Source organism: Drosophila grimshawi, unplaced genomic scaffold (assembly GCF_018153295.1).
Source record: "Drosophila grimshawi isolate 15287-2541.00 unplaced genomic scaffold, ASM1815329v1 contig_1377, whole genome shotgun sequence".
In the NCBI taxonomy this organism is placed as follows: Eukaryota; Metazoa; Arthropoda; class Insecta; order Diptera; family Drosophilidae; genus Drosophila; species Drosophila grimshawi.
The window spans coordinates 14,431,614-14,456,427 of record NW_025062900.1 but is presented as its reverse complement, the minus strand read 5'-3'; the positions used below and the strand labels follow the sequence as shown (position 1 = coordinate 14,456,427).

Sequence of the window (24,814 nt, the reverse complement as noted above, 5' to 3'; positions counted from 1 at the left end):
GCACACAGAGAGAGAGTAGAAGGTATAAGAACAGCAGCTGATCAGTTTGTCAACCCGCTGACGTCACAGTCACTGTCGCACCCGCAGCACCCCATAAAGTAAGAACAAGAAGCAAAAGAATGAGAACGCAAGCAAAACAAAGTGCAGGTGCCCACTGCGCGGCACAGCAACACGCGATTGATATGCGAATCAGCAGTAGCTACAACAGCTTGGTGCCTAAAACACATCGCATCAGTTTTTTGAGCATAATTTTAATGAAATTATTTGAAATACAAAATTTACATAATGTACTACAAACTACTACAAACACAATTATAAATTATTGTATAAAATGGCGAACAAACACAGCAGTTGTGCATTCATTTTATTCATTGGACAGGCTAGATACTCTCCGACAGCGGCAGCTGCAGTTTTCACCTGTAAATGAGGTGCACCTAAGTTTAAGGGGCAGTGGTAAGTTTGCAGCGCTCTCTAGTCAGCTGTTTGCTCATCGATACGATAGTCGGAGGGCAACCCTGGGCACTTTGGCCCTTACCAACACTGCTCTTTATGTGGGTGCTCGTTGTCGACCTTGTTGCTAGTGCGGCTTCATTAACATTTTTCACTTCATTGGTGTCGCATTGTGGACGACAGGAAAAAGCACGCCTATTTTTGTGCACTTTTTTGGTCGGTCGATAATGCAAAAGCGTTGTGTCTGAGCCGTCAAGCAGAACAATAATAATAACAAACAGTACAAATTAGAAATGGGCCAGAAAGTGTCGCGCAATGACTTCGAGTGGGTTTATACGGAAGAGCCGCATGCCTCGCGCCGCAAAATCATCCTCGAGAAATATCCGCAAATCAAGAAACTCTTTGGCCATGATCCCAACTTTAAATGGGTTGCCGGCGCCATGGTGCTGACACAAATTCTGGCGCTTTTCGTTGTCAAGGACCTGTCATGGTTATGGCTAGTATTGTTGGCCTATTGTTTTGGCGGCATTCTCAATCACTCGCTTATGCTGGCGGTACACGAAATATCGCATAATCTGGCCTTTGGTCACAGCCGACCCATGCACAATCGCATCTTGGGCTTCATTTGCAATCTGCCCATTGGACTGCCCATGAGTATATCCTTTAAGAAATATCATCTGGAGCATCATCGGTAAAGTTTTTTAAACTGCGATTGGTTCGCTTGATGACGTTATTGCCGTCAAGCACACTCATCGCACACAACACACACACACACACACAAATGCGGTCTCCGCGCTACGTGCCGGCAATTTTATGTGAATTTTTTTTAAATTCATGCTAATGGGGCGTAGCCATGAGATAGATTTTGCCGCCTCCCCACGCGACCACAAAACACACAAAGACCGGCGAGAGCGCTTTACAACACTAATAATAAGCCACTCAACACCATTTCCCCCTCTCTCCCCCTTCTTCTACATAGTCTGTGAGTCGAACTTTGTGTAAATAAAAAAACTCGGTTGTAATATGAGTTTTATTAATATGTATATTAATAATATACACTGCCGTGCACAAGAGTATTTAACTTCGATGACTATTTTGTTATTTGCTGTTTGCTTGTGGTCCTTGTAATATCAATTTATAGTTTATTAATACTTCCGCTTAATAAAATGTTCTCAGTTGTGAGTCAACAACAAATAATAATCAATTTCCTATGGTATTTAATGATTATGATAAGATTTGAAAGTTTAAGGGATTTTAACTATTGTTTATGCACATCAATTTCGATTAATTGCTTATATTGGTCACGTAGCAAGGCAGCCACCTTAGTTGTGTATATTTGCACGTTTGCATTTTGTTCCTTACCCTATATACATATGTATATACATATATATATGAGTCATTCACACTTGGAGTGCTCTTGTTGTTCGTATCTATTGCCGGCAATTTGGCTGGCGACTCGAATGTAAATTTAATGAGAGTTCAATTGATTATTTTTGTTACACTGCGAAAAGAAAAGCAAAGTGAAGAGGACAACCATTTTGGAGAGGCGATTGGGGGGTGGAGGCATTATTTATTTTATTACTAAACTATGTGCCACACTCTTTGGTCTCTATCTTATCCGCTATCTCAGTTTTGCAACTAACCTTATCTTTGAAGGTGAAATGAACTCAAATCTCAAACGGCAATGCCAACATATTTGAAGCCAAGTGTTATTTGCACATTAATTTGACGTAAATTTAATAAGTATTGTTTTAGTTTTTATCCATGATTTTAACTTGACTGAGACTCTTAGATCAACCCCATATTCAGCTTTTATCTATTTTAAAATACATCTGGTTTTGTGGCGCCTTACAGTATGATATGGTTTATGGTTTATCACATTATCCCCGGCTAAGATAATCTATAGTCATAGTTCGCGTACCCGTTCTGATTATCTGCAATACAAAATGAGTCACATGCACAATCACTTGAGCAGTGAGTGGCCCATTTGGCTCAATTGTGTCTGGGGTACGCAGGTGTTAATAACTAGAAGTTTATCTAATCTATCAGTTACGTGAGTAGCTTGTTTATGGTGCCAATAGTTGTGCAACGATAAGCTCTAAATAGAAATACCACAAAAATTTTAAATTATACAAAAAGTGTAAAATGATTTTCCAGCGTATGTTTCTTAACTCTCTCTGTACCCTCTTTATACCTAGTTATCAAGCTTTCCTGGAGGCATTAAATGGTTCAATTCTAATCATGTGGATTAAATTGGGTCACCAAATCTAATAAAATATATATTTGTACTCATGTGTCTATGTAAGTTTTTTTGTTGTTTACGATAACAAACCAATTACAATCCCTGTTATGAACTAGATTTGTATTTGGTTTCATGACAATATTTATCCACACACCGATTATAATCGAATTTTTTTTGGCTTGACTAGAATTCATAATTGAGATTGCATTTAGTATGTAATGGACCATATAACTAATCAATCCAATGGTGTACATTAATCGGCTTTGCCTAGGCTTGCTTTGCTAATGTTAGATTTACAGATTTATTCACATTTTTACTTTGTTTCTAGTAAATCCCAAATAAAGTTGCATTCAGTAGATTTTAATCCATGGTTAGAATTTTCATATTTATATTTTCTATTCCTTGAATTCATCATGATTTTAATTTGTAACTTATCCAAATATATATATATCTATTTTTTTTTTTTAGGTATCAAGGCGATGAAGTGGTTGACACTGATATACCCACGCTGCTGGAGGCGAGATTATTTGACACAACATTTGGGAAATTCCTATGGGTATGTCTGCAGCCGTTCTTCTACATCTTCCGTCCATTGGTGATCAATCCGAAGCCACCGACACGCCTGGAGATCGTTAATACGATCATCCAGCTGACATTCAATGTGGCTGTGGTTTACTTTTTCGGCTGGAAGGCGATGGCCTATCTGTTAATTGGTTCCATTCTGGCGATGGGTCTGCATCCTGTGGCGGGGCACTTTATATCGGAGCACTACATGTTCGCCAAGGGCTTTGAGACGTATTCGTATTATGGACCACTCAATTGGATCACCTTCAATGTTGGCTATCACAATGAGCATCATGATTTTCCGGCTGTGCCCGGCTCCCGGCTGCCGGAGGTGAAGCGCATTGCCAAGGAGTTCTACGAGACGATGCCACAGCACACCAGCTGGACTCGTGTGCTCTATGACTTTGTCATGGATCCATCTGTGGGTCCATATGCGCGTGTCAAGCGTCGCCAACGTGGACTCGCCTCCTAAAGGCGCACACCCTCCACCCACCCGTCAAAAAAAAGCAGGGTGCTGCAATGATGCCATGATTTTACTAGCGAGTTTCCGTGCATTATGTAATCTCAGTGTTTAGATGTAGAACGTACAACAAACAGAAAAGCAACACACAGCGGCTTCTTTCTTCAGTTTGTTTTCCAATTGTCAATATCATGGGGGGAATTTGATAAGCAACTTATTTTAAGTAATATTTCTAGCACTTGTGGAGCTTTAGTTGGCAATTGACAATTGACAATTGACAATTGTTAAGCTTTACCATCAAATTATTATTGTTACCTCAATCACATTACTACAGAGGGCATGTTAAATTTAGTATGTAAATCGTGTCCTATATTACATAAACAAAATGAGTTTTAGTATTTTCTAAATATGTATGTATATTTATTAATTGTCGCCTAATGCAACAACAACAACAACAAAACTATTTTTGATAGCCTCTTGTAACTGATACATTTATCTAAATACCAAAAAACGAACGCCACACGGCTCTAGTTCTAAAATCAAAATCAAAAAAGCAAACCAATTGTGTACTATACTCGTATTCGTATGTAATAAAAACAAAACAATTAAGTAAAAAAAAAATACAAAATCCTCATATTTATTTTGTTAACTTGATTTCCACTTTTGATTACATGGTTTTCATGTCATTTGAAACATGCAGCTCTAATTATCATTGCCTGATTGACTTCAATTCCAACTGATAAGCCTACGATTCTCAGTTTCAGCTATAAAGCTTTGGCACAAACAAATTACTCAATTACGTTATATAACACGCAAATAAAATTACTACGTTTGATAAACGCCTTTTAAACTTTATGGAATCATGCCGAATTGCAATGAAATGAATGAATTTATTATCAAACAGTGTGTGGCGAAAACAACAGAAAAGGTTCAAATCAATATGATCAACCTGAAGATACCCAGCACAAAGTAAGTCTTGAAGTTGACCCGGTTATTTCAAGGGACCTTGACTTTTGCTCTGATGATAGAAAAGCCTGTTGATACTTGAATGGAAAGGTTCTTGAGAAAGTATTTTGTTTGGTGATTATTGTTTGAATATCAATAAAATCATTATACAATTATTTATTATGTATGATTTTGTAATTTTTTTAAATAAATAATCAAAAAAATATTTTATATTTTGAATCAAACTTCTAAAATAATCTTTTCCGATAACTCTTTTATATATTAGCCTGACTATTTTAAATGAAGTATTTAATGAATCATAAAGCGATCAAACAATAACTAATCGTTAACGCTGCAAATAATAGGTAAATGTAGAACCAAAAAAAAATCATGGTTCTGAACTGATAAGAACATTTCCGTGTTGACCATATTTGGCAATATTTCGTTTATGTAGAAATGTTACCAAAATCGTGTCGAAAAAATGGAACCCGTTCAAACTAAACTTCTTCTATGACGAAACATGTGTCATAGGTGCATTGAGCATTAGAAAAAAATACCAATTTATGGTAACTTTTTCATGTTTACAAACAAGCAACGATATCTGCTTTCCATGAAAGTGTGTTATCAGGGCACCAGGAACTTTCCATTAGTCTGACCTAATGCTAGACGGGAAACATTGCCTGGCTGTGTTTACAAATTTATTGTGCGAATGACTAACTGGGCATATGTCATTGGGGGCAGTTGGCATGGTGCACGTGTCAATCGAAGCGTAGGTCGTTTAACGTTGCCCCCAGGTTTGGTGTTCGATAAATGTATTAATAATTGCACTTCTATTGTGTAGATTTAATGTTTGTTCACGGATAGATAAAAGAAAAACACATGAGCATCTTTTTTTTTTTTTAAATACTATTTATATATAATTTATTTATATGTATAATAGAATTACATATTGTGGGGTCTCGTGGAGGGGGGCGTAAGGTATTGATTTGTTGTGAAGTGGGCTCGTTTAAAGAAATCGTAGTGATAGCTTAATTAAATAAAATGGTTGCGCCTTATTCTGATAAGGTGTTTTATCTTCTTCATATAATTTTTTTTTGTTTTTGCTTTTTTTTTTTTTGTTTTGGAGCTACTCTGCATGTTTATAACTCGCTCGGGTTTTTTTTATACACGCTTAAAAAATGATTTTACAAAGTGTTTTTCTATCGCATAGTTCTAAGCATTTTTCTTGTACGTTGAGAAGTTATTTTTTTCTTGCAATTTGTTTTTTTGTTTTCATGTTGCTTATTTACGCTTGTTCTCTATTCAGCTTACTAAGTTTAAAATTAGAAATTATACATTTTTATTACTTTCATTTATATTTAAATGTAAACTTAGCATTAGGGCTGCAATTTATTTATTTTATATTTATTATGATCTTTTGTTTCATCAACAAATTTTTGTTTTTGTTTTAGTATTTAGATTAATCTTGGTATTTATGCTACATTTTTATTTTTTAATCGATCGATTTGTAGGAAAATAACAAAGAAAACATACAAGTGAAAAAATGGATTACAGCGCGCCACGCTTATAAAAATGATTGGAAATAATGTTTATGGAAGATATAAATGTATGTATTAAAATAACAATTAACCTTTACTTTGCTTTCCACTTTAAGTAAACAGAAAAACTGTACAGAAGTAAAATATGTAATAAACCTTTTCAAAATTGTTCTTTAAATGAAAATAATAAAAACGTAAAAAACGCGCGCGCGTCGCACAAAACTTAAAAAGAACACAAAATGTAAATTAAATTAACAAAAACTAATAGTAGCAGGTAGTGGTAATTAAATATATATATATATGCATATGTATAAACACACATATACATATATATGTGTTTATATATAAATTTACATCAGCTAAATGTAAGAGAAAGTTAAACGAACGTAAAATGTGCTTGGCGCCTACACATACAAAATGTTTTTTTTTTTTTGTATTTTGCATTTTACAGTTGAAACAGTTCACTTAATTTCGTTACTTTTCAAATGTGTTCGTGTGTGTTGTGTTGATTGGTTGGTTTTCCCGTTTGTTGTTTCTTTTTTTATATACGTTTGTGTAATAATAGCGATAATTAGTAAATATGTACTACAAAAAACGTTTAAGTGACTTCTTACTAACACTTAGTAAATACCGTTGTAGCACGCACAACCCAGTTGCGTGCGTGTGTGTGGCTCTCTGTCTGTTCTTTCTACGGATGTGTCTGTGTGTGTGTGATAATTATATGTATAAACACTGCGATAGCAGTTTATCGATTATCTCGCTAGCTTTAATCGAGGGTGCTGCCAACCGTTGTCAATTTTATATTGTTATTGTTGTTGTTATTCCCGTTGCTGCTTGCGCGATCTTTTCTTTTTGCGCCGCAACTTCTCGATTCTGTTTACCGCGCCGATTGCGCTGCACGCTGCTTGCCCGGCGTCCCCGTGCTTATCGTTAGGCTGCTTGTCGTCGTTGTGGTAACGGTTAGGCTGCCGCTGCCGCTGCCTCCAGCGACGCCTACGCTGACCGTCTTGGAGCAGCGTATGCATATGTAATCATCGTCAGCTTTGATCTGGCTACGATTCAGGCCCACACAGTACATGTGAAACCATTCGTTACAGCCACCGTCGCACTGCACCCAGTCCACCTCGCGTCCCGTTGGCTTATGACAATTCTCTGCTCGGCACTCCTCCTCGTCATCTTCCTGCGCCGTTTGCTGTGTTCGTTGCGCATGCTTCTTCTGCCCGCCGCCAGTGCCACCTGTTGACGGACTACTGTTGGCGCCTGCTGTGGGTGTGCCGCCTGCATTGCTATTGTTACCACTGTTGTTGCTGCTGTTGTTGTTATTATTATTGGTGTTGTTGTTGGTTGTGGTGGTGGTGCGCTTGCGTTTCTTGTGCCCAGCTGAGCCCGGTGTGGGTGTGCCAGCTGCGCCTGTCGCTGTGGCGCCAGTGGCTGCAGCTGCTGCTGCTGCAACTGTAGCTGATCCCGGCGTTGTTGGTGTTGTAATTGTTGTGGTTGTTGTTGTTTTGGTATTGCCACCATTTGCCTGCTTATTTTCGGCATCGGCATCGACGCCGGGCGAGCTGCTTGCCTTGCTATCGCTTTTGCGCACCGCTTGCGACTTTTTGCCCGGCGTCTGTTTGGGCGTATTCTGTTTCTTGCGCGGCACAGCCACATTGGCGCTGCTGGAGTCATTGGAGCGTCGCTTCTTGTTGCGCACCGCTTGAGCGTTGGGACTTGGACTATTCTGAACAAGCAGGCTATCATTGGAATCATCGGCGCCACTGTGTATGCTCGACGTCGAGGTGCCTGTGGCTGGTGCATTCGCATCCTGTTGCAACTGGTGCTGCTGCACATGCTGAGCGACGCGAGCCTTGGCGTCCGCTTGCAGCATTGTCGGCGGCATTGTTTCGAGTATGCGCCACAGCTCTTGCGTCTCTTCGAGCGACACCTCCAATAAATCACCCTCCATCATCAGCTCGAGCAGATTCTCAATTTCGCTGTCGGAGAGCAGCTTGAGGAGATCTGTAGTGCTGCTGTTGCTGGGTTGATTCGCTTGATTCGTTGATGCCAAACGCGGCAGCTGCTCGTCCTCATCGTTGCTATAGCCATCCTCGACAATGCGCAGCCGGCATTCATCATCATCGTCGTCATCGTCAACATCATCCACATCCTCAGCATCCGATTCGGAACGACCCGTGGTATTATTCGCGCCCTGCTGCTTGTGCTGACGTCGCGGCTTTCGTGGACTGTTGATATTACCCAGGACAGCGGCGGTGCCACCGCTGCCGCTCTCGGTGCGTCGCTTCTGCTGTTGCAACAAGATGGCATCCAGGGCGGCGCTGACATCGGGACTGCTTAGAGCTTTGCGTGCACGATCCTGCCAGTTCATGGCACGCTCAGCCAAACAGCGCAATGCCTCGTCCTCGGGCAGGCGGATGGGCAGCTGTTGCAGCTGGACGAGCAGTGGCAAAATCATCTCCAAACGTGGACGCTTCGAGCGCACACAGCTGGGACATAGCCACTTTGCCTGCGCTGACGTGGAAGCATCTGCATTGCCATTCTGTTGCGCTGTTATTGGATGCGGCGGCGGCGGCACGCAATCCTCGTGAAACCAATCGCGGCACAGCTGGCAATTGTGCATTAGACCACGGAATTCCGACTTGCACAAGCAGAAGACGTCGCGCAGTGGATTCTTGGTCATATTCTGGCGTCGAAGATCGCGCATATCGCGCAGCTCCTGCTCCTCGGCTTGCTTGAAGCTGGCCACAATTTCGGCGGGATTCTTGTCCTTGAGGAAATCATCTTGGAAACGCGGCTTGAGATCCGAGTCAATGTTAATGGCATCCGCACGCGGCATCAGTACCTCCAGCAGCGTATAGAATGTGCCCTTCTTCAGGAACGCCTGCGCCGTGTTCTCCTTCCACTGGTGTGCACTAGTCAAATGTCCCTGCATGCGACCCAATTCCTCCAGCTGGATGGGTATACTCAGGCCCCGTTCGATCATCGCCTCCAGCGTGTGGCAATAGGTGACATGATTGTTCTGCTGCAGTTGCTCAACGGCGCGCAGCCATTCGCGTGCCTTGCGCAACGCATCCTTCAACATGCCATGCGATGGCACCTGCCCGTTGATATCGCTGGCGGACTTCAGAAACTGCTCGATCTCGGTTAGCTCGTGCTGCTGATTGAGACGACGGAAATATTTGGCTGCCTGCGATTCCCATGCCTCGATTGCCGCACCAATTGTTTGCAATTTACGCATCTCGCGATCCACATAGGGATCGGTGGGATCCAAATCAGCGGCGGCGGTATGCAGCAGCGTCTCAACATCTTTGTAGGTCAGCTTGGAGCTGGTCTCGCGCAAGCCCTGAGAGCGTTTGTACCATTTGCATTGCTTCAGACGCTTCTGCAGCTGATCCAGTTGCTGCAGTTCAATGCGCAACGAGCTGCCCTCATTGATCAGCGTCTCCAGTTCATTCTCCTCGAGCGCCTCCAGCGACAACTGCAGCTGCGCCTTGGCCCGCTCCACAAACTGTTTGCCCAACACCAACAGCTCACGCACCGAGGCGCCCTCATCAATGATGCAGCACAAATTATCGATTTCCTGTACAAACAACTCCAGTTCCTCCATGGTCAACTTATACTGTGCCGCCTCCTGATTGTGATCGGAGCGGGTGCGTACCTGAAATATTTTCAAATCAAATATTTAGTTTATTTAATTTATGCAAAACGCAAGCAAACAAATAAAAACTTCTGACCAAGGTTCGATTTATGGTAACATGACAAAATTATACGAATAAGTAGAATTGTAAAATATATTTGTAGACACTCGCTTACCTTATTGATGCCCAGCTGTTGGATGACAGTGACGCACTTCTCGGCCTCAATGGCCGCTGCATTCAGGCGATCGATGAGCAGCGATGAGGGAAACTTCTTTGTTTCGGCCTCCTTGCAGAGTTCCTGCAGCTCCGACAGCGTCACCGATGTGGGCGTGTGGGCATCGACAATGTCGCGACAACGCGACAGCCAACGCTCAAAGCTGTGCGCCTTCACTTTCAGCTTTTGCAGCATTAGCGGCATCTCGTCGAGCGTATAGCGATAGATGAGCGTGTGATTCTCTGGTGCACAGCCACAGAGAACGGTGTAGTGGCGCAGGCAGACAATCAGTTTGTCGTTGCACTCGCAGGCAACGGCCGAAAGGAAGCAGGTGGTGTTGCACTCCTGGCAATGGCGCTCATCATCGTTGACCAACTCGAAGGCGCGCCGTTCGGCGCGTGTTACGCCCCATTCCAGCAGTGATTTGCGCAGCTTCTTCTCGGTGTCAACCATTTCGGCCATATCAATATAGCAAGCGGTGGCAATACCAAATGTCAGCTTGGCTGGCTCCAAGGCCATCTTGCACACAAGCTCATCGTGCGAGAAAACGCAGAAGCGACGCAGCATCGAATAATGATTGACGCATTCGCGTCCCATTTTCAGCCAATCGGCTGGCGCAAAATTGACAGCTTCGGCGAAATTGTAGCCCTGATTGAAACCGGCATGATAGGCGCGCGGAAATGTGATGACAAACTCGCCGGCATGCTGATCGGTGCGATAGACGGGCACCCCGTTGTTCATCAGTATGTTCGGATTCATTATGGTCACCAACTGGTGCAGCAGATCTGGCTGCGAGGAGAAGAGCTCAGGCGCGGCACGTTTCATTGTCTCCTCGAATTGTTCGGCCCGGGAGCCGGGCACACCGTACCAGGTCTTTGGCTCGCCCCAATGCAAATAGTTAATCGAATAGCTCCAGTGATCCTCGTTGTGCCAGCAGAAGGCAGCGAAACACATGCCCACATACATCCATGGGGCATTCATGCCACTAATGTCAGCATTTATGTGACCCAGTATTGAATCCTCCAGCAGCGGTAGATTATTTAAATTCCAGCTAGACTCGGCATACTCCTGATCACCGGGCAGCAAGTAATGCGAACTCTTTGTGGGAAAACCAGAACCATGATCCATTGTATGCAAATCGGCGCCATATTCAACGGTCACATCTTCATCAATTGAGGATACAATGCGCCAGAACTCACGCTCCACCATCTCCGTGGGCACCAAGTGCACCGGTTTCCGGAAGTACTCCTGCTTAAACTGATCGGCCATCTGACCAAACTGCTGCAACGTGTACTCACGCTCGGCCTGCTCGAAACCAAATGCTTCCTGCGGCTTGCTTACCTCCTCCACAACGCAACGCGGACATAGCCATTCTCCTGGTAAGAAAATGGAATTGATGTACGATTAGAAAAACAACTAACTCTTAAAAGCAACACTTAACAGAATTGTTGTCTAGTTTAATATAGCTTTAATAGCTTCATTTTTGTATGGCATATTTTGAATGCGAATCTGTTGAATTGCATGTTGTTAATCATATCTATATATATACAAATATACTTAATAAGATATGTTATTTTCATTATAGAACATTATTAGGTACATATTACAGAGGCAAACTATTTTTTCGACTAGAATGAATATAGATTTGAAATTGTGGACTCCCGCTGAGTATTTAAATACATTCATTTAATGATTATGGAATTATATATGTATATATATTTTTATATATATATGTTATTTTCTACTTGAACTCACCTTTGGGTATGCTGCTCAGTGGTGGCAATAGACAAAACGTATGATAGCTATCGTCGCAGCCATCACACAGCAGCATGGACTCCTCGACATCGCCACGATTGCAGATGTGACAGATGTACTTCATCAGCGGATCGATGAGGGGCTGCTGCTGTGGCTCCGTTGTGGCCTTCTTCTGGGTGGCGCGTGTATTGGGTGCAGGTGGAGCACCACTGCCAGCAGACTGACCGCCCGCAGCCGCACCACCGCTGCCAGCTGGCGCATTGACCGCATTGAAACTGCTCAAAAGGTCGCGTTTGAAGTCTTCCTTGGTTTCCGTTTTGATTGTACACGAAGCAGCAGCAGCTGCAGCAGCATTGGCAGCCGCACATCCCAGTTTGACATTGCTCAAGCCGCAGCCGGCATTGGAGTTGCCAAAACGTTTAGAGCGACGCGTATTGTTCTCGTTTGGTGGCGCGATCTGCTGCCGTGTGGGTATTTCATGGGCCTTGTAATCGGTGCCGACATCCTCGAGCTTGACGGGTGTAGCGCCCGCAGCTACGCCGGCCCCAGCACCCGTTCCCAGCACTTTGCCGGAGGTGTACACCTCGAAGGGATGCAGTATGCGCTCGTAGTGGGCTTTGAGTGTGGCGCCAACGCTTTTGCTGGATGGATATTGCATGCGATTGGCGACCTTGGCCCATTTGCGCTCCTTGGTGGTCTGCTCCATGCCGCCCTCCTCCTGAACGATGCGATGCAGCGTATATAAATCGAGTGCCTTGCGCTCCACCATCGGTATTTTGAGTGAGGAGCCCTGCAGCTCCCAGAACTTGGCAATTTGATCCAAGAAGTTTAGTTTGACGCGCGTCTTCGCCTCGAGTTCGTTGAGGCGTTGAACGCGCGGCACAAAACGCAATTTGTCCACATCGACGGCAAATGGCGGCGACCATTTCTCCGGCGGTAATATCTTGGCAATGCCACATTTCTCCGCTATCGAGCGTATCTTGCTGATGTAGGCCAATGGATTTTTAAACTCCTCCACTGTGGGTCTAAAAACTGGACACTCGGGCGGCGTATCAAAATGGAATTCCTCGTTCTTGTTCTGATCAAATTTATTGCTGCTGTGCGGCTTCGTGTGGAGCGTTTTCTTGTGCACCGAGGGCGTTGGATGCGGACAGCTATTGTGATATTTCTTACTCGCTGAGACACTGCTGCTGGCATGATTCATCGGCACGCTGGGCATGGCACGCTCCACAGAGATGGGTGGTGGGGCAGCCGCAGCAGAACCTCCTGATGCAGGCGTTGTGCTTGATGCCGTTCCAATTGCATCATTGCCTGCCGCTGCTGATTCGCTACTGTTGTTGTTGTTATTATTATTATTATTATTGTTGTTGCTGTTGTTGTTATTATTGTTGTGGGCGCTGTTGTTGGTATTCTTTTTGGCCGACTCGCTGCCACTGCCGGTTGAGTTGCGTGTGCGCAGCCGTCTAGCCGGGGTTATAGCCCCATTGGAGTTGCTATTGACGCCGCCGCTCGCTGTGCCGCCGGCGCTGGCGAGTGGATTGTCCGCCTCTGCTTTGGCGGACATGTGGAGCTTTAAAAGTTTCTAATGAACTGTGCTGCAACGGCTGCTGGACTTAGTTCAGCTCTGTAAATACACGTTTCAAATAAAACAAAACAAAAAACCGTTAAGTAAACAATAATTACGATATATATACATACACACAATGTGTTTCTCAATAAACACGTCTATCAGTTATGTTAGCTCGAAATCACAGTTAATAGTGACGACCGTTTACATTTTGATATTCGGTTTCAGTTTTGTGGGGGTTGAAAAATCTATCATCACACAACAATTCTCAATAAACATGGCCATTTTCTAGTTTTTCGGCCGACTGTGAAGTGTGACCAGCCAGCCGCAGGCAGGCGAAGTTCTGAGTTACAAGTGTGTTTCTGGAATATGGCAACACTGTTTCAGCACTGCAAGTAACCAGCCGTTTTCATATTGACTCAACGCATGAACGAACGAAAAAAAAGTAAATTGTAATTGGAAGAGAGCGTAAGAAAGAGAGAAAGAGAGAGGGACATAACAAGTTACACATACACAACGCCGTACAACCCCTCTCTCTCTATGTACTGATGTGCACCAGGTAAACAAAACAGTAAACGACATTTATGGAATTAGTGTGTGAGAGCGCCTCTCACCGTTTAAGTGTGGGGGTTGAGTTCCGTTCTATTCGGGTATTAAAATCGGAGACAAACCACCCACACACACAAACGCACACGCACACACTTGCACCGAGTGCAAGTGCATTTGAAGTTGGTTCAGTTCGCTACAACGCTCGATTACATTATCAGTCAAAGTTTAATAATGATAAAAATGAAATTGCAACGATGCACAATGTGTGTTTACAACATGTGCACAACATTAGAAACAGACTTGTCAAAGTGTAAACCATAAGGTTATAAAAATTGGAAATCTATATCTATATTTTAATATTTCTATTAAATTGAAAACGCACAGATATCAAACTCAGTTAAAATAAAATTAGTGTATGAATCACTTTTAATTTGGTAGAGTAACATTCTTCACTACACGGCCAGAACATGGTTCAAGAGCTGAAGGTTAAAATATCATTTGTAGAATACAAAATATTTCCATTTCATTCAGATACAGGTTACCAGAAGGTAGGTAAAATTTCATACCTGTTGACGGTAACACAGTGAAATGCTTTGTTTCGTTTGCAACACAACAAAACCAATTCTAGTACCTGCACGATGTTTAATCAATATCATATTTCATTTTAAATTCACAGCAGTTCGCATAGAAACAGGTACAAACTATTGGGCTTACAGAGAAAAATGTTAACTCAGTTTATCAGCAAATAGGTGTCGATATAAAAATATGGATTAAATTAAAAGAAAAAATAAATGTGAAACAATTTTATAAAATTTGGTGAAAAATCTTAGCACCTTTTTGCAAAGCGCAAAAAAATGGCACAAATGGCACACACACAAACGGATGACAAACAAACACGACGACTACGTGATCAAAGAACGCCTAACTGCACAAGGGGCTGACGGGGTGGTGGTGTCATTTTGAGCTTGCGGCGGCGGCAGTGTGACGTTAGACCAAGAAAGAGTGCGAGAGAAGAGAGAAAGAGGCAATCGAGCGAACAGTAGACTAGTGGGAGTTGCATTTTGTATGCATTCGAATTATTGCAGTGTTGGTAACATACACATTTTTTACATGTTATTTATTTTTGAGTTCTGTTTTTCACGCCTACACTAACACTTAACACAAGCACAATTCAACCTTAACATCCTTTGCAAAAAAGCACCAACAACATAGGGTTTATGTAATTTATTTTTTGCCAGCAGCAGCGTCAAAGGAAAATAATTTAATTTGTTGCATAGAAAATTGAAGCGCCAATTACAGAAACATATAGAAGTAAAAAAAAAACAACATATGTATGTGCATACAGTGTGTATGTATAACATAGCGAACGACAGCAACACAATCACATTAAAATCACTACATATTTATTTTCATGTATTGAACATGAGAACTTACTGCGTGTACTTATGTGTGTGTATGCATTTTGTAATATTCTTATTAAATATTTGTTTCAAAATGGAGCAGTAGCAGTTGGCAAACTTTTTTTTTTCATTTGCTATACATAATTAATTGCGTATTTCCAGGCAAAACTAATTATATTTATGTGATGAAATTGAAAAAGTTGAAGAAGCCATATTGAAAAACGTCGACGCCGGCAGTGACGTTAAAGTTTCTGTTAAGGTTTTTTTTCCAGCGTCCAAATAGACAAAAGGAAGCCGCCGTTGTTGTCGACGCTGGGCAAAAAGCTTTGCCTTTGCCTTTGGTGGTTGTTGTTACAGCTCACACACGCACACATACACACACATTACGGGGGAAAAAAGGTTCGCATGTAAAAGTGGGGCGCCGCTGCCATCACCACCCCAAAAAGAACAACAACTTCAATGCAAAAAGCTAGGGAGTAAGCGAGTGAGAGCGATTGGAGTGGGTTGTGAGTGCGAGTGAGTGTTGTGAAGTTTGCTTATTTCCTTGATCAGAAAGACAAACTCTTTGAGAGAGCAACGGGTGCCGTTTTTCTCTGTGTATGTATGTATGTGCAAATGAGTGATGGCGTAGGCAGCTTGTGTGTGTTTTTTTTTATATTTTTTTGTTTTTCTTTTCTGTCACAAGTTTTCTCCTTTAATTGGCGCTACCAAAATTATTGATTGGCAATATGTGAGCGATGTGCGGCTTGCCAACAACCATCAGAATTTCACAAAGGCTTAGCAAACGTTGGCAACGTTTTTCTTACAGTTTTTTATTGCCATATTGATCATTTGCTTGTATATATATTACATATATATATATATGGGGGGTGGAAATAGTTAAAGATCCGAAGCCGCATGCTGCTTAAATCTAAAGCGCCTCACGCACACAAAAGGGGTTTTATATAATTTCCATTTTCAGTCGAATACACATGCAAGCTTACTTACACACACACACACACCCAAACACTCAAATATATATATAATTATGTACACACACACACACAAGCGCGCACAGGTATACGTATAGAAACACACACAAATGCACATCATTTCTCTATACACACATAAAAATTTATGTATGTTAGTTTAGCGAAATTAGCACTAATTGTCTTTTTACTTGAACAAATGCAATTGATTTAATATATTTCTCGTTAAACTGCACCTGAAAGCACGTTTCCAACAAACCCAAAACCAATAATAACAAAATACTAAGCAGTTAACAGTTAACAAAAGTCAACGTCGACGTTGTGATTTTTACGCACTGTCGTCCACCATATTGCACATTGAAATGTTTTATGTTTGTATGTATATATACACACATATATATTATATATGTATGTTCAAATATACACATGTGTGTGTAAATGCAACACTGTACTTTTTACTCAAGATATATATTTTGCATAATTAATTAATTGAAATTGATGTAATTCAAGCGTGGGATCACAATATTTGAAGGGATTAACTCCGCTAGACACACACACACATACAAATACACACGCACGCACGCACAGGAGGTAAGCAAGAGCAGCAGCAGTAGCGACGTCGACGGTAACGTCTCTGCTATGATGGCGACCAGCAGCAGAGAACGCACTTTACAGCGCTGCTTCTGCTGCCCCTCTGCTAGACTAAATAGTGTATGTAAGCAGTGTGAGTTCATTAGAAATGCACAAAACATTGCAGCAAACGTTTACATACATTTTCACTTTTTATTACATTTTATTTATTTAGATTGCGCTGTAAGCAGCAGTACCAGCCGCACACATACAAGTTTTTTCTTTGATTAAAACGCGGGGGGTTGTTTCCAATTGTCTTTTCAGGGCGCACTTATAAAGTTTAGTTACGATTTTCATTGGATTGGCCTGTAATTGGTTGCAACGTTTTGGGCTTGGCGTATTCTATGTACGCGTTTTGTCCATATTTTGCCTGCTAATTAAACATTTTTTCAGCTTCAGCAATCAGCGAAACTCACACACACATACACAGAGGGTAGAAGAAAAACTAAACTCACTGTCGTCATAGGTAAGGGGCCGAGCACGCTTTCTGTACGCGTGCACTTGCCGAAAATATCTCATGGATCCACGCACACAACACTTGATAAACTCTGATTTAGTTAGAATTCAATTTGTATATTTATTTCTTCTTGGCACTGATCTTTTCTACTGCCTTTCAACTCCACACGACGATGAAAATCAGTGTGGCTTACTCATGTCTGCAATTTAATACCGCAATGCCGCAAGACCACATACAGAAAATACCAAAGCCAATATATACGTATGTGCAGTAGCTGAAATGGGGGAGTATATTCTGTTAATCGAGTGACAAAGATGTTAACTGGCATGTTACAGCAGAAGTAAAATGTTAAGTGTTGCAGTGAGAGCGATGTAAAAATTGTTTTAGGCGCTTACTAACCCATGCTATGCCGTTTTTGGGCTGCTCATACACACAAACGATATAAAATGGTTCTATATTAATTATATTGTTATATGGTTATATGTTGATTACATGTTGTGAATAAATATTGCGTACAAAAAATGTGGCAACGCCGTTTGTGGCTCTCTGGCAACTTTTGAGCTTTCCACTTATAGCTCGCTGTTAATAACAGACGACTCAAAAAGGCAACAACTATAATGCCTCTCGCACTAACGTAAAGGTTCTATTGTTTGTTGTTTCTGTCGCACCACTGCTATGTCGAAAATCTGTGGCTGGTAACCACAGCTTTTTGTTGTAGCAAAATTTCTAAGCCAAGTCATTAGTAAATAGTGAGAAATACAATCATAATCATTCCATAGTCTTAGAATCAATCGGTCGAGTTGTTGTCGCCATCGACTCTCGCAAAAATGCCCGCAGTGCGTAAATATCGACGCGAAACAAGTGAAATCAGTTGCTGCCTCAAATATTTGCTATTCACTGGCAATGTACTCATCTGGCTGTCAGCACTTCTCGTGCTCGCCATTGGCATTTGGGCCTGGACCGAAAAAGATATGTTTCGCAACATTGGAAAGCTCACGTTTATAGCCTTGGATCCCGCTTTTGTGCTCATCATACTGGGCACCATCACCTTCTTGCTGGGCTTTATGGGCAGCGTGGGTGCACTGCGCGAAAATACCTGTCTCTTGGGCGCTGTGAGTATACAGCCAAAAACTGGGCTCAATAAAAATGAGTTAAGCTCATGCATTATTCATTTACAGTATGCCATATTTTTGAGCGTGCTTCTTCTTAGCGAGATTGGCTTTTGCGGATTGGCTTTTGTGCTCAAGGACAAAGGTTTGGTAAGTTGCTTGTCATTTATTGTTTTTGCTCTGTGTTGCTTTGTTGAATTTGTGAAGATCAATTATTTTGTGCATTATCTGAATTTATATTTCTACGATTGTCTTTATTGTTTATTTCTGTTAAATCTCCCAAACTCTCACTAAACTTACTCTATACAAGTTATGAATAAATTTTAAGAGAAATGATTTAAAGTTAATTTTGTTATCACTCTTTGTCGTAGATTAAAGATCATGCCACTGAGGGCTTGAGAGCTTTTATCAAGCACTACCGCGAGGATCCGGATCAGCAAAACCTGATAGACTGGATACAAGAGGATTGGCTGCAATGCTGTGGTATTGATGGTCCCAAGGACTGGGATAGCAATAACTATTTCAATTGCTCCTCAATTGCAATTGGCAGCCGTGAAGCGTGTGGTGTGCCCTTCTCCTGTTGTCGCCGGCGCCCGCAGGAGGTAATCAAGAACAAACAGTGCGGCTATGATGTGCGCAAAGAGGGCTACGTAAGTTGTTTCTATTTATTGTTCCTTTTTATTTTGTTGGTCGAAGGCGATTTACAAGCTTCATCATATTTACATTTATACATACGCAAGCAGCCAGTGGATAGAAATATACACGAGCGCGGATGTTTGCGCGCTGGCGAGGATTGGTTGGAGACGAATTTAATAGGCGTGGCCGCCACGTGCGTTGCCCTGCTCATCATGCAGGTGCTAAAAAACGAGATTTTTTATTGCACTTTATCTTTATTTATATATTAATATTTAAAGAATTTTTGTTAAAATGTTCCTATGTGTTTTGCTTATGTTTCCATTTCCATTTTCTTTTTCTTTGTTTTTATTACCTCAGAGCATGGAGGTGTCCAAGATTATTAATGAAAAGGGCTGTGTCCAGGCCGGCGAAGAATGGATTGAACATAATTTAATTATTATTTCAACGGCAGCAATTGGAATTATGTTTTTCCAGGTCTCAGTTTGATTTCTTTTCATACAATGTTTTATTTATATGTAATTTCTTCGATTCTGGTTACTTATTCGCTTTTGCTTTTGCAGATTCTGGGCATTTGTTTTGCGCAAAACTTGCGTGCCGATATTTATACACAAAAATCCAAATGGCACTGACAAATGGCGCACGGTGCCCCCACAGCACTCTAGACAACAACCGCAACAAGATACATAAGTAACAAGAAATAGCAAATCAATTACAACAACTAAAACTTCAACTTTACAACAGTACACATCATCTACATCGACGCTTCGGTTAGTTAACTATACTATAAATAACTAGCCATATATTGTATGTATGTGTGTCTACTAAACGCGAACGCATTCCGTCTATGGACATTGACTAAATATTAACTAGGTTGCCAAATTTTTTGCTGTTTTACGTAGGCTTCTCTTTACCCAAAACAAAAAAAAAAACAAACAAAAATCAACTAAAAGGCATATTGCATACATTTTCTATACATTTTTACATAATTATGTGGGAAAAAAGGCGAACGGGAATATATGAAAAATAATTAACTTGAAATGCAGCTGTGATATATTTTTAATAAATGTATAGAAATGACATGAAAAACAAAATTTAAAAGCAAAGAAATTTTCTGCACAACTTGTAATGAAAAACCTTCGGCGCCCCGAAGCTGATATATATCCTTGCAAGACCCCTTGGCTTATAACAAACAACAAAACTATTCAATGTAAAATATACTACAGGCTAATTAATAATGCTAATGTCCAGACAAAACCTTTTCTGCAAGGGTGTTGAAAACACGAAAAGTCATTCCTAATGTAAGCAGCAAAATCTGTCACAAGACCTAAAGCAAATTAACAACAAAAATAATTATGTTAATTGCAGTATTTTTATAACAATAACAAAAATAACTTTTTTATGTGGGGGCAAGTAAATTAAAAACAAAAATGCAAGAAAAAATAATAAAAGAAGAGTAGATTGGTAGATTGCTGATTAATTTGTGTCGAGCTTAAATTCAATGCGAGGTATGCAGAGTTGCCTTAGAAGGCAAAATATATACATATTTTTGCATAATACACTTCAGTTATCCGCTTATGGGTCTCCCTATTTGCAATGGGCTGCACATCTTTTACTATTGTATAAGAGCTACTACTAAGTACGTGAGTTGAGTTCGTTATGAGTTTTTTTTTCTTTGAAAAGACTGCTGTCGAATTAGTCGAAACAACGCTCGTAGCAATCAGATATCATTTTGTATTCGTTAATCTTGAAAAGTTGTAGAGGAAGTCCGAAATGTACAATTTAAGAGTGTATTAAAATGGGTTGTAACACAAGGAAATTATTAAATTCATTATTTGCTAGCAAATCTAATAGATTATAATAAAGAGAAGAGAAAAAGGTGAAATACATTTATTGTGCTTATACTCAATACAAACATGTAAGAGAATCTCTTGATAACAATTTTCTTTTTTTCTATGCAACACTGCCCTACTAAACAATAATATTAATATATGTATTATATTTTACTATAAAGCAGATCTACTGAAATTTTGACGCATTTATACTAAAAAAAAACCAACTGAGTCTCTTTAACATTTTTGAAATACTTTTGAGAACCTCAAACACTAAATGTACTTAATACTCTTTACAAGTTTATTAAAACAACTAAAAGAATACTTATTTTTTGTGCGCAAAATGCAAGAAATCGCATCAAAAGTATTTTTATGAAAAACATCAAATCAGAATCTCCATTTGCCAATGATGAACACATGACTTAACAATGTAAGAAAGAAAACAAAAATCACAAAAATTTAAATAACGAGCAAAATCCAATAAATTTTATATAAAGAAGAAATACATACAATAATAATAAGCAAATGGTAACATATAATTTAAAAGAATCTGAACGAAATCAGACAATTTTTGAGAAGCTAGAAATTCGTGAAGTTTATTAATAAATGATATCGAATACGGAATGAGTCAATTGAAAACGAGCTAAATTATGTTAAACAAAATGCCAGTCAGTAAAACAAACTAAAAATTGTAATTAGTTAAGCAATGTTTATTATAATACAAATAGCGGCTTGTCAAGGTTGTTGTTGCGACAGCAAAATCAATAACTGCTTCTAATAAAAATAATGAAACGCTTGTAAATTGTAAAAAAAATAACAAAATGAAAATGATTGCAACATCTATTTAAGCGATGCCTCACTAGACTCTCCATCCAGCTGAGCCACTGCATCAAATTGCACTGCAGGCAGCTCTGAACCGTTGCTTGTCTTATTGCAGCGCTGATACTCGAGTAGTACTACAGAGTTTTGGCCCACTTTGAGGAGCTCGTTGGGCACATAGAGCGTAATTTGTGGACCACCCAGCGGCCAGTAGCGTCCCAAGTTGAAACCATTAACATAGGCCACACCTTTGCCCCAGCCGGCCGTATTGAGATAAGTATCGCCCACTTCGGTTACCTCAAAACTGCCCGTATAGGCAATGGGACCAGTGCGTAACAAACGCTGTTTGGCAATGGATGGATCTAGGGCTGCAGCATCCTTGCGCCATGTCTCGATGGCATACGCTTCCAGTGGATAGCCAGTCGTTGTCCAGCCGTCCAGTGATAAAGCACCGCCATTGTGCAACTGCAACGTCACCTTGCCAAAGATGCCTTTCGTATCGTTGGCGCGATCGTAGTTGATGCGTCCCTGATTCTCCACCAGCAGCTGCAGTGTGCTGCCCCAGCCCTTGCTCAGGGGCAGGGCATAAATACGCGCCTCCCTGGACAGTGTGCCAACCAGCTGTTGATCCACAAAGACATGTGCACGATCTCGCAGCTCCTCCACCTTTAGCAATGATGGATCTAGATCCATGCTGGGCAACGTTGTCTCATAGAGCAGCAGCCCGGAATACTGATCCATCTCCTCGAATGATTTGGGCTGATCGGACTTCACGGGTGTGCCTTTAGATAGAGCAGCGCGTCCCTCTGCCGAGAGCAACTCCAATGCTGGCGTCAGCTCCACTGTGCCATAGCTCAAACGCTTGGCTGGATTTAGTGTTATGTCGGGCAATTCGAGGACTTCTCCTATCACTTGCTTGACCAGTTCATATTTGTTGGTCACTCCGCCAGCCTCATCCATGACCGCATCGTAGTCATAGCTGGTTATATCCGCTGCATAGCCTATGCCTCCATCCAAGTCATAATTGGCGCCGGCCGTGAAGCCAAAATTGGTGCCACCAAAGAACATGTAGAGATTAACGCTGGCACCATAGCTGAGTATCTTCCTGAAATAAGTGAAACCATTAGAATATATTTGAGACTTTATTCAAAACATACTTTAGAGCGTCGGCCACCTCCTTTCCATCGCGTCGCTGATTCATCTCTTGCCAGTGCGTCAGCCAACCAGGATAGAACTCCGAGTTGACCAACGGTCCCGTCGGCTGTATGCCGCGCAATAGTTCCCAAATTTTGTCGATCTCAAATACTGCATATATAAAAAGGTGTTTAGCAATTTGGATGACTAAGAAATCTTAAATGTGACCTATAAATTGCTATGTTAAAGGTGCATCTCCGTTTAGTATACCTGATAACATAGCATAGATTAGATTAGATTGCGGCCGAAAATGTTTTCGAATTAATCTTTCTTGATTATGATTATCTGATTATCTGGAACATAACAATCTAAATGATTCTCACTTTTAAACTGTGTTTAAAAAAGATTCCGATCTAATCAAAAATTGTTCTACTACTATCGTATTAATATTTGTACATCACTCACTGCGATCTATGCCAAAGTCCGTGGTGGCAAATACATTATCAATCTTGCCGCAGTGCATCCTCTCATTGGGTATGTCCACCGTAAACAATAGCGCCTTGTTCTCCACATATTTATCAGTCTCATCGCGCAGCCAGTTCAGATAGTCATGATCGCAGGCATGGTACGCACCATATTCATTCTCAACCTGAACCATTATGATCTTGCCACCATTGCCAAATAGCAAATGCTTCAGACGCGGCATCAATTGTGCGTACCACTTGCCCACCTCCGCAATGTAGTTGGGATCGTTGGTGCGCACTTTAATGTCTGGATATTTTGTGAATAGCCAGTGTGGTAGGCCTCCCTATTGTTGTTGTTGTTGTTGGGGTAATTGGGGCTGAGTGATTGTTATTGTTGTTTGTTTCATTTATGAAATACTTACGTTATCTCGCTCGGCACAGATGTAGGGCCCGGGACGAAGCACAATATAAAAGTCCTCCTCTTGAGCAATTTCCAGAAATCGAACTATATCGGCTATGCCCTCCCAGTCGTATTCGCCATCGTGTGGATTGTGCAGCGACCATTCAACGTAGCTGTGAAGGAAATTGTTTAAGGTTACTGCGATTTCTTAATTGCTCATGTATATTTATATTCTATTTAAAATACATTTCGAGTTCAGTGACATTAAAAATAGAGTCAAAAGTCAACTGAACAAAGTTTGTGTATTATTATTATAAGCTTTGTAGCCTAGTGTTATTTATCATCAGCTTGCACGAAGCACAGCAGTCACAGTTGTGTGGCCCATTCATTGTTTTGATTGATGATTGCGTTTTAAAGTCAACGTTCGCTGGTAGTCAACTATAGTCACGTCCTAGGGCTTTCAACTTAGTCGACTCACTTAATCGAGAATCCTCTATGGGTACTACTCACGTATCCAATGCATTCAGACCAGATGCTCGCATGGTGCGTAAGCGACTTCTCCAGGCATCGGGCAGGGCACGAAAATAGTGAAACGATCCGGAGACATAACGAAATGGTTTTCCATTCATAAGAAATGTGTTTGCCACATGATCGATGCTGAAGGCGGGACCATCCTGCCCCTAATTAAAGTAAATAAATCCAATTCAAATTGAACCTTGGTCTACCAGTTTCGAAAGCTTACCTCTGCGACGCCATTGTCGCCGCTGAGACCCACGCAGAGGCCGACTGTCAACGCGATCACCAAAATTATCACACAGCCGCTCATCGCTAATGTCATCTTGCGAGTGCAGCGAAAACCGCCGCCGCCACCAGCTGTGGCGTTGCTCATTTTACGAATGAGCTTTTAAGCGTGAGCTTAAACTTTAAGCTTTAAGCTCGCGTTTTTAATAACTTAAGTCGCACGCTTCAAACTACAACTGTTCGCCAGCTCTGCTCAGAGCAGAATGTCAATGGATTTGTGTTGGATTTGGTTGGCACTTAGA

At 41.3% G+C, this 24,814-nt stretch overlaps 4 protein-coding genes across 5 annotated transcripts; 2 read left to right on the top strand and 2 right to left on the bottom strand.

The window, feature by feature from the left end:
• Positions 1-328: 328 nt before the first annotated feature.
• Positions 329-4,360, top strand: LOC6562452 (sphingolipid delta(4)-desaturase DES1). The gene is made up of 2 exons (XM_001988131.3): positions 329-1,141; positions 3,161-4,360. The coding sequence occupies exons 1-2, from the start codon at positions 744-746 to the stop codon at positions 3,726-3,728; spliced, it is 966 nt and encodes a 321-aa protein (XP_001988167.1). The 5' UTR covers positions 329-743; the 3' UTR covers positions 3,729-4,360.
• A 1,215-nt stretch (positions 4,361-5,575) lies between these two features.
• Positions 5,576-17,530, bottom strand: LOC6562453 (lysine-specific demethylase lid). The gene is made up of 4 exons (XM_001988132.3): positions 17,379-17,530; positions 11,810-13,433; positions 10,016-11,430; positions 5,576-9,860 (listed from the first exon to the last, which is right to left on the bottom strand). The coding sequence occupies exons 2-4, from the start codon at positions 13,371-13,373 to the stop codon at positions 7,077-7,079; spliced, it is 5,763 nt and encodes a 1,920-aa protein (XP_001988168.1). The 5' UTR covers positions 13,374-13,433; positions 17,379-17,530; the 3' UTR covers positions 5,576-7,076.
• A 441-nt stretch (positions 17,531-17,971) lies between these two features.
• LOC6561428 (tetraspanin-17) lies at positions 17,972-21,750 on the top strand. 2 transcript variants are annotated; one of them, XM_001988133.3, is made up of 6 exons: positions 17,972-18,492; positions 18,559-18,639; positions 18,861-19,139; positions 19,233-19,343; positions 19,483-19,599; positions 19,686-20,053. In XM_001988133.3, exons 1-6 carry the CDS (start codon positions 18,208-18,210, stop codon positions 19,752-19,754), a joined length of 942 nt encoding a protein of 313 aa, XP_001988169.1. In that variant the 5' UTR covers positions 17,972-18,207; the 3' UTR covers positions 19,755-20,053. The 2 variants fall into 2 exon arrangements, with proteins under 2 accessions (XP_001988169.1, XP_032592202.1); XM_032736311.2 differs by lacking the exon at positions 19,233-19,343 and having other exon boundaries at positions 17,987-18,492; positions 19,686-21,750.
• Positions 21,751-21,753: 3 nt separating this feature from the next.
• LOC6561429 (beta-galactosidase) lies at positions 21,754-24,777 on the bottom strand. The gene is made up of 6 exons (XM_001988134.3): positions 24,514-24,777; positions 24,282-24,451; positions 23,794-23,944; positions 23,373-23,715; positions 22,931-23,078; positions 21,754-22,878 (listed from the first exon to the last, which is right to left on the bottom strand). The coding sequence occupies exons 1-6, from the start codon at positions 24,658-24,660 to the stop codon at positions 21,795-21,797; spliced, it is 2,043 nt and encodes a 680-aa protein (XP_001988170.1). The 5' UTR covers positions 24,661-24,777; the 3' UTR covers positions 21,754-21,794.
• Between the last annotated feature and the right edge of the window lie 37 nt (positions 24,778-24,814).

Coding starts and splice junctions, on each gene's coding strand:
- LOC6562452 (XM_001988131.3), top strand. CDS start 744: ATGGGCCAGAAAGTGTCGCGCAATGACTTCGAGTGGGTTTATACGGAA. Junction 1,142..3,160: donor TATCATCTGGAGCATCATCG/GTAAAGTTTTTT, acceptor TTTTTTTTTTAG/GTATCAAGGCGATGAAGTGG.
- LOC6562453 (XM_001988132.3), bottom strand. CDS start 13,373: ATGTCCGCCAAAGCAGAGGCGGACAATCCACTCGCCAGCGCCGGCGGC. Junction 11,431..11,809: donor ACTGAGCAGCATACCCAAAG/GTGAGTTCAAGT, acceptor TTTTCTTACCAG/GAGAATGGCTATGTCCGCGT. Junction 9,861..10,015: donor AACAGCTGGGCATCAATAAG/GTAAGCGAGTGT, acceptor AAAATATTTCAG/GTACGCACCCGCTCCGATCA.
- LOC6561428 (XM_001988133.3), top strand. CDS start 18,208: ATGCCCGCAGTGCGTAAATATCGACGCGAAACAAGTGAAATCAGTTGC. Junction 19,140..19,232: donor ATGTGCGCAAAGAGGGCTAC/GTAAGTTGTTTC, acceptor ATACGCAAGCAG/CCAGTGGATAGAAATATACA. Junction 19,600..19,685: donor TTGGAATTATGTTTTTCCAG/GTCTCAGTTTGA, acceptor TTGCTTTTGCAG/ATTCTGGGCATTTGTTTTGC.
- LOC6561429 (XM_001988134.3), bottom strand. CDS start 24,660: ATGAGCAACGCCACAGCTGGTGGCGGCGGCGGTTTTCGCTGCACTCGC. Junction 24,452..24,513: donor GCGACAATGGCGTCGCAGAG/GTAAGCTTTCGA, acceptor TACTTTAATTAG/GGGCAGGATGGTCCCGCCTT. Junction 23,716..23,793: donor TCTGTGCCGAGCGAGATAAC/GTAAGTATTTCA, acceptor CAACAACAATAG/GGAGGCCTACCACACTGGCT.